The sequence below is a fragment of the Rattus norvegicus genome, chromosome 2 (genome assembly GCF_036323735.1).
Source record: "Rattus norvegicus strain BN/NHsdMcwi chromosome 2, GRCr8, whole genome shotgun sequence".
In the NCBI taxonomy this organism is placed as follows: Eukaryota; Metazoa; Chordata; class Mammalia; order Rodentia; family Muridae; genus Rattus; species Rattus norvegicus.
Window position 1 is genome coordinate 25,408,559 of NC_086020.1, and position 12,428 is coordinate 25,420,986.

General features: G+C 42.3%; 1 protein-coding gene across 8 annotated transcripts in view; it reads right to left on the minus strand.

Moving 5' to 3' along the window:
• Positions 1-823: 823 nt before the first annotated feature.
• The window catches only part of Fam151b (family with sequence similarity 151, member B), a 36,844-nt gene continuing 25,239 nt past the window's right edge, over positions 824-12,428 (minus strand). For 7 of the 8 annotated variants that reach the window (XM_063282342.1, XM_063282336.1, XM_063282337.1 and 4 more), the window contains one exon: positions 835-1,418. In XM_063282342.1, the coding sequence (XP_063138412.1) occupies positions 1,408-1,418 (11 nt within the window). In that variant the 3' untranslated portion in view covers positions 835-1,407. Of the gene's footprint in view, positions 1,419-12,428 lie in introns of all 8 variants that reach the window. The other variant, NM_001134748.1, reaches the window with a different exon arrangement.

The window sequence follows — 12,428 nt, forward strand, 5'->3', positions numbered from 1 at the left end:
AATACTGTCTGAACCTTACCAGGAAAACTTGCTTTGGGCATACAAATATTTTATTTTGTGATGTAGCTGTTATTTTTTGTCTCATTTTTAAAACGCAGGCTTTTGGCTTTTTACCAGTTGTATAGGAGCTCTTTGCGTAAATAGCGCTCCGTTATCAGATACGCCTCAATGGTGTCTCTTCATTTTTTTTTTAAGAAATGATTTTCATTTCATGTGCATGGGTGCTTTGTCTGAATGTGTGCCTGTGCACCACGTGAGTGCAGTAGTTGAGGAGGCCAGAAGATAGGAGATCTGGAGTTTCAGATGGTTGAGAGCCACTGAGTCCTGTAAAAAAGCAGCCAGTGCTTTTAATCACTGAGCCATCTCAATGGTGTCTTTTAAGGTGCTCCTCAGTCACCTACGAAATAGTGAAATAGTGTGAAATAGTGAGTGTCACACACAAGAGGCCATTCAGAATATACCTTGCAGCAGAATAGATCTCACAATTTCATTTAAGTTCTCTTGCTTCTCAGAACACAAAAGAAGCTCCTTTTTGCCTTAATCTGAGTGGCAGCGTCTTGAATGTCACCTAACTGTTATGCGCTACTGTTTTAAGACTGTTAGGCCAGAAAGATGGCTCAGGGGTGCAGCTTCTTGCTGCCACGCTGAAGAGCTGAGTTTGACCTCCAGGATGCACATGGTAGAAGGAGAAAGCCCACATTGTCCTCGGACCTCCAGACACCCGCCATGGCATGCATATCCATACAACCAACGAATACGTGCAGAAAAACTCAAGGAAGTCGCTAAGGGTTAGATAGGAAAACTTCACTCCAGACAAATATACTGCACTTCTAATTTCAGTAAAAAGTAGTTCATTTATTAATTCAGGTTTTTTTTACAAAATTAATGTATGATGATTAAAGAGACGTTATAAAAATTTGCTTTTGAGACAGGGTATTACAATATTGCCCAGGCTGGCCTTGAATTCTTGATCTTCCTGTTTTAGTTCCACAAGTCCCATGTGTTACCGCACACAGCTGGAACATTTTTACTATAATTTTAAAACAATTTTATTGCAGTTGGTAAAATCTTGTACAGACATGAGACACTGTAGTCAGAGGAGGCATACAATATGCATCTGATTAAATGAATTTAACATAAAGCAACAATTACAATTAATACAGCCATTGATTGAGACCAAACAGCAAAGGATCATAAAACCAAAGAGAAAGTGATTTAAAAGAAAAAAATATATATATATACATTTTAAAATGTATTCTTAGAGAGTGACTCGGATTCCAATGGCTTGTTTAAATTCATAGTTTTGTGGTTCCAAAATATCATAGAAAACTTGGGTTTTGTTAAAGCAGTCTCGAATGTAAAGTAAATCTTCAGTGGGGTAAATGTCGTCTTTTCCAGTCCACACGGTCAAGCTGTACCTGTATTAAAACAGAAGTGGATAGGTAAGACGGAGATCAGAAACAGGTGGAGAACCCCCCAGGCCCCCGCACTGTCTGACCGCACTGCCCTGCTCCAGGCCTTCCGCAACATCAAAGCCATCAGCAAGGAGACAGATCCCACTGCTGCCGTATAAATTATGTAATTTCTACATTTCAATTACGAGATGCTCAGTGGCTTAGAGACCCACACGGTAGCACTGGGAATGAGTCATGTTTTGTAAAAGGAGCTGATGAAAGATTTTGCTGCTGATCAAAGACTCTGTCCTCCAAATAAAATTACAACTGTGAACCTGGATTTGCTTAATAGCCTGGTCGGACTGAAACGAAATGCATGATGGGAAGAGATTGTGAGGTGATCAGCGTCACTGTCAATCCCAATATGCAGTCACTAATGATGGCCCCATTATGCCTTTGAGGTTTTCTCATGGAGTGACGGAATGCCAAGAGATGTCATTAACAAGAGCAAATGGGCTGGTGAGAGGGCTCCTCGCTGAGCCTGGTGACTGAGCTCAGTCCTAGAGACCCACTGGTGCAGGGAGAGAGAACCAGCTCCTGGCAAGCTGTACTCTGACCTCTGCATGCACACTGTGAGGCACGTGAGAACCTCACCACATACAATATACAAAAATAAAATGAAAAAAAAAAAGGGAAGAAGACAATTTTAAAGTAAGAGTCTATGCAAAGTTTTATACACGCACAGACGGCGCGTGTCTGGGGATTACTTGCCCTGTTTCCCTCCTTACTGATGTGGCCGTGTTGCCTGTGCCTGGAAATAGGACTCTCTCCAGGAACTGCATCCCATTTTCCCAGCTAGTGGGGATCCAGGAGAGAGCTCTAGGGCATTTCTGCACTGATGGGGACACAGAGCGAGTGAGGGGTGTGGCTTTGTTAAGCTCCAGTCCTGAGGAGATCTGAGCAGAAAGAAACACACAGAGGAGGAAGATGCCTCAGACTTAGTTCTCGAAGTGAAATGCAACACACTGAGAATTTTAAACTACAGTGTAGGTCACAGAAAAGAAAAATACACTTTTAATTCTATTATTTTTTTCTCAGATGGGATCTATTAATTTATCTGGGTTCCATGGTAACGAACCTTATAACAAGACACAGATATGATCATTTAGGTTAAGAAAAGAATTTTCCAGGTCATTTCTGCCTCATTAAACAGCTCTCCATTTTATTAAGACTGAAATGGGATAATAAAATTGTTATAGGATATCTTAAACTGGATTCATTTAAATCAATTCTCTCTCTCTCTCTCTCTCTCTATATATATATATATATATTTTTTTTTTTTTTTTCCCGGAGCTGGAGACCGAACCCAGGGCCTTGTGCTTGCTAGGCAAGCGCTCTACCACTGAGCTAAATCCCCAACCCCCTCAGTATATATTTTTAAAAACATTTTTATTGTGAAAAAATCACAGATGGTATATAAATCACAAATGTAGATTTTTAACCAGTTATTATATAAGTGAATGCCAATGTAACTAAAACACAGAGCAAGAAACTGTGGGCGGCCGGCACCTTGGGGCATCTGTGTGTCCCTGCTGCATCACATCCTGTCCTTGGATCCTCCTCTCACCTGTTCTACATGTTCATAACACTGCAGAGTGGTCCCCAGCCTCATCACTAGAGATGGAGAAGCATTCTACATGTTCAAAAAGGAATAACCCATAGAAAAGGCAGAAAACAAGAAGTATTTATACACTTAATCTTTAGGACTCTCAGCTTCATAAGCAAGGTATGCGTTAAAAGGCATGCAAGGTCAGATAGGTCCTGACTGCAACAGTGGGGGAACTCAGTTCCTCACTCTGCTTCTTATCGGGGGGATCTTCCAGACCCTCCTCCAAATATCAAAGAAGTATCAAATCTAACTTAGGCCATAGCTAGATCAAGACATGGCTGTGGATGTCTCACCTGACTGGCAGGGAGCAAGGACTTCTTGGTGAGAGATAAAATCTCTAAAATCAATTAAATTGTAGGCCACAAAGCCAGATTTAATGAAATTGAAATACTTCCTAATAATGTATCATACTATACTGAACTAGAACTACAAATCAGTAGCAAGGGAAACCACAGAAACTAAGCTGGCATTTAGCCTGAATGATGCACCTTTGTTATGTATTTACTTCTGAGGATCAAATCCATGCGTTTTGTATCCTAGGCAAGAACTCTACCAACACCCTAAAAAAACACACTTTTGAATGAACAGTGAGATGTTGACTAAAGCAGAGAGGGAATTTTAAAAGCTTCTAGTCTCAAATGAAAACAACACAATTCACAAGAACCCTGGATGACGGAAAAACTGCATCTGAAACTGCCAGAGACAAACAGGGAAACAGGGAGTATAGGCAGAGGCAAAGGCCTTCTAAGCGGAGCTCTAAACATGCAGGAAACAACTCTAAGAATTGACAATGAAACTACATGCAGTCAGAATGTTCCTGCACAGCACGAGGAGCCACCAAGAGGGTGAGCCCACAGCCTACAGAAGGAAAGGAAGTCGGTGCCAGTGGCACTCGGGCTAACATTTAGAAAACAGAAAGAACTGCAGAAATTAAACATCCAAGCCCTAAATCTTATAATCAGTAGAGTAAGCTAATGAACTGAGTAGAAATTTCTCAAAAGAACACAAACAGCCAATAATACTTTTAGAAAGCTCCAACACTTTTTAGCCATCAAAGAAAAGAAAAGAAAAATTTTGAGGTTCCATATTAGAACAAGAAAACAAATTCTGGAGAGAATGCAAGAAGAGAGAAATCACTGGTGGGATGTCAGACTGCAGGGACAGTGAGGACATTGGTGTAGAGGTTGCTCAAAATACTGAAGATAAAACTATCACAAGACCTAGCTATGGTACTCCTGGACACACGCGCAAAGCATCCCACATCCTATCAAACAGATACTTGCACGTTCATGTCTACTGTCTACTATTCACAATATCCTAAACATCCATCAACAGATAGCTAAAGAACATGTGATAATTATATATATATATTATATATGTTTATATATTATATATATATGTTTATATATATTATATATATATGTTTATATATATTATATATATATGTATAAAATTGAATTTTATTCAGCCATAAACAGAAATGATACCACATTTGTTAAAAATCATAGCTGAAAATTATTTTACGTATCGCAAGCACAGAAAGATAATTTTCTCTGAATTAAAACATTCCATCCCTCAGGACAACTCCTTAAGACCTAGGAAGTACTCTAAAGGAAGATGACTTAACATTCAGAAAGTAAACAACTCACAAGTCTCAGGAAGTTCCTAAAACTTACCAAACTCAGAAATCCCCCTCCTCCTCCTTTAATAAACAGTAAGGCCTGTTGTAGAGAGGAGACTTTGATCTGTAAAGTTGCCAGCCAGTTAAGTAGATAGGTCTGGGATCCCAGCTTTCATAAGTCACCACTGTATTGGGGTGAGCTCTTCGTGATGCCAATGCCTCTGAGCCATTCATACTATAGTAGTAAACAATCTTGCAAATAACCCAAATAAACTTAATGGTTCACCAAGTTGGACTTTGGTGATATCAATCCTCTATCTGGGGTAAGCAGTTATTGCTCATGTCTTCTGGGATAATGCTGTGCAACATACAAACACCATATATTTTCTCTTCTTGAAGATCATAGATTTTAGTATTATATGTGAAGGGAACAGAGTCGATAAAAGTAGAAAGGAAAGGTGACCTCCAAGGGGAGTAAGAGGTTTAGAAGGGAGTGGGAAGAAGGTAGCTGATTACATGTGATATAGACTCTATAATAATATATGCTAATTCAAACAAATAAAACTGTCAAAGCAATAAATTTAGTAAATGTGGTGGTTTAAATAAGAATAGACCCCAGAGGTTCACATATCTGAAGGTCTGGTTACCAGCTGGTGGAACTGCTTAGGAAAGATTAGATGAGGTCTTACTGGGAGATTCCTTCATGGAAGAGTGGTCTTCAAGGTTTCAAAAGCCCCTGCCAGGTACGGTTCCTCTCTCACAGATCGCAGTTACTGCTGCAGTACATGCTTGCTTGCCTGCGTCCTGCCATAACAGTCATGAACTTTACCCTCTGAAACCATAAGCAAGCTCCCAATTAAATGCTTTCTCTTGTAAGCTGCCTTCGTCACGGCAGCTCTTCAAGCAACGGAATACGAAGATGGTAAAGTTACATGAAACAACATAAAAATCATGCATTTTACATACTAACAATAAATAAGAAAATAGGAAAACAATTCCAATCCAAGAGCATCACAGGGAATTAAATAGGAATAAATTTAACACATGAAGTGTGGTGTCTGTAGACTAAGGATGACGAGTACAAGTTAACACTGTTTATCCATCAAAGCAACCAATGAGGTCCTAGCAAAGTACCTGCACTAGCTACTGTTCTGTCACTGGGAAACAACACCATGGTCAAACATGGCGAGCTTGCTTCAGCTTATGGTCTGGAGGGACAGGAGCCCATCACGGTGGGAAGGGACAGAGGTGGCAGCAGCAGGCGATAGGCATGCTGATGGGAGCAGGAAGTTAAGAGCTCACATTTCAACCACAAGCACAGAGCTGAGAGAATGAATTGAAAGTAGGGAAGGATTTATAATCTCAAAGCCCTCCCCAAGAGATGGACTTCCTCCAGCAACTCGGTACCACCTACACCTCCCTGAACAGCACCACTAACGGGGAACCTCGTGTTCCAGTACCCGAGACTGGAAGGACATATCTCATTCAAACCACCATGTTCCACTCCCCGGCCTCCATAGGCTCATGGGTATAACATTATACAAAAATGCATTTAGTCCACCTTCCAAAGTCCCCATTGTGGAGCACATTTTTAACCCTATTTAAAAGTCTAAAATCTCTTCTGAGACTTAAGGCAATCTGTTAACTGTAACCCTCTGTAAAATAAAAAAAAAAAATCATGTATTTCCAACACACAGTGGGGCAGAATGTGCATTACAGTTGTTAAGGGGAGGAATGGGAGCACCTCGAAGAAATACCAGGCCTAAGGAAGTTCAGAGCCTAGCAGGGTCACAACACCAGGCCTGTAGCCATGTCTGACATCTGGGCTTAAAGGGCTTAGATGCCTCTGTCCCTGCAGCACACATCTATCTTTTGGGCTATCCTACTCCCAGTGTGTAGTTCCTCTGGGTAGCTGTCTCGGAGGTCTAGCATTGCCAACATCTTGTAGTTTGTTGCTGCAAATCAGGCCTCATTTTCACAGCTTTGAGTCCTCTCACAGCCTCGTGCCCTCTCTGGGCCTTCACGCATGGACTCCAATGCACATGCTGCCTGACCTCAGCAGCAATCTGAGCCCTCGGAGGAGGAATCCATGAGCCCTTCATTGTCTTGCCTCTAGAGTTGGAAGCTTGTGGGTCTTTCACCTACGTTTGTCCCAGTGCGGAGCAGAATGCTTCTCCTCAATGGTGCCCATCTCCCTAACAGTTACAGTCTGTCCCCCAGGACACACCTGGGCTCTTCTTCTCTTCAAGTGGTGCATTTGTACTTCTTTTTGCCCCCTCTGCTCTTTTCACTGTATACAACAACCACACCACAGAATCAACATCATGCACTCTTGAAATTTCTCCCATTAAAGAAAGTCCTCCTTTACTTTTTAATTTAGCCTCAAGTAAGTTCTTACAGCAAAGACAGAAAGCAGCCAGAGCCATTGCCGAACACCACAGGAATGGTCTGCGGCCATCTGCTGTTGAAGTCCTCGCTTTCCTCTGCTGTCTGGAGCCAGGCCTTCCTCACAGTAGGCACTGCTCCCTGAAAGGCTCTGCTCCAGGGTCCACTGTGGCTGCTGTAAACTCTGTTTACTGCACTCAACCACTTTTCTAGTCCAGACCTCCAAAGCCCTCCACATCTCTCAGAAAGGTTCTCCTCACATGATCAGCTCCTCACAGACAGCCCACCCTTAGCACCAACTTATGAATGAGCCACTTTTCAGTTGCTGTGAAACACCACAGCCAGAAGCAACTCTTGGAAAGGGGGTTTCTGTTGGCTTACAGTAGCAGAGGAACAAGCCCATGATGGGGACACATGGCAGCCAATGGTAGGCATGGTGTATGAACAGGAAACTGAGAGATCACAAACCACAAGCATGAAACAGAAAACAAACAGGTAGAATTCTACAATCTCAGTGCCCACATCGAGGGTCACACTCCTCAGAAGGCCGCACCACCCAAACCTCCCCCAAACAACACCAAATGTTCAAACACCTGAGCCTCTGAGAGACACGTCTCACTCAAACCACTGTTGTACTCATTTTTACAGAAATAAATCGACCTAAAGTTATATGGAACCATAGAAGATTTGAATGTCTAAAGACTCTTGAGCAAGAAGAAAAATATTGGAAGTATCACATAAATTGTAATTTGTAAACTCAAATTACAAAGCCACAGTAATCAAACCCACATGCTAGTGTCATCAAAAGACTCAGAACCATGAAACAGAGCAAGGGAATTAAAAATAGTTCAACAGATTCAACATCAAAATATTCTCTTATTTGAAAAAAAGTAGGAATATTGGTATTATTCCTTACATGACAATAAAGGCAGAGGGGATTAATGAAAGCGAGACTGATAAAGCTATCACTGAGGTGGCTGAAGTTTCTTTCAAGTAATGTCTGATATGACACTAAAAGAGAAAGGGCCACGGCTGCAGCACAGTGCAAAGCAGCAATGCAGGGAGCTGCAGAGACCGACAGGGTACAAGTCAAGCACAGGGCAGAGAGAGAGCAGTCTTCAACACCTATATTAATGTAAGTCATTCAGAGTGTCATCTCTACGAGTGCAAAGGGGACAGCCAGCAGTATAAGCATCCAACAGGAAGTGAACAGAACTATGTTTTAAGGAAGAAAGGGAAGGGATTACTAAGTCATAAGCCAGAGAAATAAAACCAATCCAAGATCCTACTTAAGGAATTATCATCCAGTCTAGGGATGGGGAGACAAGATAGCCCAGTGGGTAAAACTTTGTTTGTTTGAGATAGGGTTTCTCTATGTAGTTCTGGCAGTCCTGGAAGTAGGATGTGGAAAGGGGTGCCCAGCACTCAGGTAGAAGAAGGGTGTGATGGTATGTGCACAGACCAGCAACCTCAGCATGGCGGTGGGGGAGCAAACCCCTAAGCAGGGTGGCTACCCAGCCTAGCCAATCCATAAGCACCAGGTTCAGTGAGAGACACTGTCGCAGGAAATATGGTGGAGTGTGCCTGAGGAAGACACGACATCGCTCTCTGGCCTGTGAGTGCGTCTGCATGCCTGTGGGTACACATATGAGGATGTACACATGAATATACCACACAGGCAAACTCTCTAGTCTAAGAAAAGCTCAGGTGCACCAAGGAACTGAAGACTCGTAAGGAACTAAGAGTAACAGGCTATTTAAGTCAGCTGTAACCAAATACTTTTTAAAGACAAAACGAACAAATTTCCAAAAAATTATAACTGACGCAACTTGGTTTCTAAAGCCATTGAAAGAGAAACAAATCCATTTCAGAACAGTATGTAGAAAGGTTCCTCAAGTTCAGCTTTCCCCAAAGCCTCAAGCTTACATTTCACATGCAGGCCATTGCAATGTTCTCTTCAATATCCCTGGATATATAACAAAGTACAGCACATCTTATGAAATGCACAGGATTCCCATAGCTAAAACTGGGGAGCAAAATCACGAAGATGAGCACAGAATTGGCGTCGAGACATCTCATGCCATACCCTCATGGGGAAGTGAATGGATGGTCAGTGCGAAATAGCACTAAATATTCTCTCAGTAAGCACAGAGGAAAAGAAGACACTGTGTGGGGGTTAGTCTAGATGGAACTTGCTGTGCAGACCGGCTGGCCTCAAACACATATCGATCCACCTGCCCCTGCTAGCCTGCTGGGATTAAAGATGTGGCCACCACAGGGGGCCGGGACTGCTTCTGAAGGAAGTGAAGAGGCGCTTGGGAAAACTGAACAGCCACTGGGAATCTGATGCTTGTTTAGACTGGGATCTTTGCAGGATTTGGAAAGCGTCCACATTAACAATGCCCACAGTCACTAATAATTGGATGCCTTTCTCAAATTCCCCACATGGGCATTATGTCATCACGTGAGATTGTTTCTCCTGCGGGTGTCCTGTGCAGTACAGAACACACTCAAGACTCCTGTCACGAGATGCCTCCTGGAGTCGCTGCCACACACACAAGTTTGGAGAACCAAGATGTCCTGAGACATTATCTGCTTCAGAGTTAGCTTTACCCTAGCTGTGAGCCCCTGTTCTGGAAACACTAAACAGCATGCCTTAAAAGCGAGAAGAAATGATAGCTCAAAAGGAAGAGAAAATATTGTTTAAAGAGAATATACATTTTTTTTTGCTTTGAAAACTTGAAAATCCACTGAAAGCCATTTAAAATGATAGAAGTATTAGAAGATTAGGACATAAGCAGGTACAAATAAAGACCTTCCTATACGTGCATGTTGGTATTCTGTTTAAGCTCCACCCCCACAGCTACCTGGCAGGCAGCAGCCTGGTATGCTGTGCTCTGTCCCATAGTTGCCTGGCAACAGCCAGCTGTGCCTGACACTATAAAAGGGGCTGCTTGCCCCCTCCTCCCTCACTTATTCTCTCTTACCCTCTCTTACCCCTCTTGCTCTTTGTTCTTCTCTGTTCTTGCCCCTTTCCGTCACCACCCCCCCCCTCCACGTGCCCATGGCCGGCGCCTTTCCTCTCTTCTTCTACTCTTCTCTCACTAAACCTCTCCACGTGGAACCACGGCGTCTGGGTATATCCTGTCTAGGTATGGGCCGAGATTGGAAACCCTAACATGGCAAGTGAACATTACATATACTTTAGATCCAGGCAGGGCACAACCGCCGCAAAGGACTTTTCAGAAACAGTAGCCTCCGGGGTTAAGAGCCTGGATTGCTCTGGCAGAGGACCCAGGTCACGTGGGGTTGCTCACAGCCACTAATATTTACTCCAGCTCTAAGGGATCCTGACACCGTTGCCTGCACGCTGCAGCTTCCAGTGCTCACATGGGCATGCTCCCTTGAGTGAACAGACAGAGACACGCACAGTTTTAATACACTGGGGATTTGTTACTTTTTGGAGCTGGGAAGTGAGCTAAGGGCCTCCCCCATGCAAGGCAGCGCTTGCCACGGTGGTGGTCCCGGCACCTAACCTCTAGTCTTCTATGGTAAAATCATGATCAGATTTTGTTGTTTTATCAACTTAGATAAACATCTCAAGGCTTTTGCTCTAATTTAAAATAAATAATAAATTTCCCACTTCTTCCTGTCTCAAGCTGTGTAAGGCCATTAGAGCTGTAACAATGACAAGGTTTTATAGTCTCTACAATCAGAAGTTCTGGGATGAAGACCGCTCAATTAGCTGGTACAATGAGTCACTGCATAATATCCACAGCAGTGGCTCTCAACCTGGGGGTCAAGTCTCCTTTGGGAGTCCAGTGATCCTTTCACTGGGATCACATGTCAGATATCCTGCATATCTGATATTTACTTTGAAATTCATAACAGTAGCAATTACAGTTATGAAGAAACAACAAAATAATTTTACAGTTGAGGTCGTTACGACATGAGGAACCGTATTAAAGGGTTGCAGCATTAGGAAGGTTGAGAACCACTGCTCTATAGTTTAATTTCACTCATCTTGTGTCTAGAACAGTGACAGTCATGGCATAAATTTCAAATGTAATTGTACTTATTTTGTGTTAGACTTTTGTTATGGCTACTGAAGAAAATATGCCCTTCCATAAGCTATACACTTTTCATAAGAGTAAAATCTAGGATCTGAGAACGTAGTTCATTGGGGAACTGCTTTGTTCGGCATGGATGAAATTCCCAGCATCCCCTCCATACACACACGCACACACACACATGCACACACATGCACGTGCATACACATAGTATGTGAAGTATATTTTAAATGCCAACTGAAGATAGGTAAAGTATTTAAATAAAAACATATTTGTCTTTATTCATTAATGAAATGATACTGAAAGGAATTCTAAATTGTCTTTTTATTGGTGATTAGTGTCCTTTTAGCTACTTGTTTCCAACTACTTCGTGTGACAAATACTTAGGGAATAAACTGAAGGAGAATAAACTGAAGGGAATAAACTGTTTGTTTCATATCACTAAAAAGAGGCTTAGCTTCCACAGTCTTCTAAGCCTCAAGCAACTTTAAATACTGTACTTGCATTGGGGGAAAGATTTTCCATATACAGGTGTGCATCACACACTTATACAAACATACATTGCACACATACACATGTGTGCATTACACATACATAGACGTGTATGCATCATACACATATATTTATACGTGCATGCCTCACACACATACACATGCATCACATACACATACATGCATCACACAAATACACACATGTGCATGCACATCACATACACAAACATGGATATAACACACATGCACACACGTGCATCACACACATACATGACTGTGCATCACACGCACATATACACATGCAAAGGCTAAGAGAACTTGGTAAAAATGACATGATGAAAACAGTATGTAGTCCATAAACATGAACAGATAATGAAATACAGTGCAAGTTAGCAACCAGGAGACACATGTCAAAATGGCTGATATCGCTAGCGACGACCTAAGGTATACCATTGTCCCAACTTTCCCTGATCATTTTTTTTTAAGATTTATTTATTCTATATAAGCTGTAGCTGTCGTCTTCAGACACACCAGAAGAGGGCATCAGATCTCATTATAGATGGTTGTGAGCCACCACGTGGTTGCTGGGAATTGAATTCATGACCTCTGGGAGAGCAGACAGTGCTCTTAACCGCTGAGCCATCTCTCCAGCCCCCCTGATCATTTTTAAAGCATTGTTCATATACAAACTTTTTTTTTTTTTTTTTTTTTTTGGAGCTGAGGACCGAACCCAGGCGCTCTACCACTGAGCTAAGTCCCCAACCCCATATACAAACTTATTTACATACCACTTGCGAG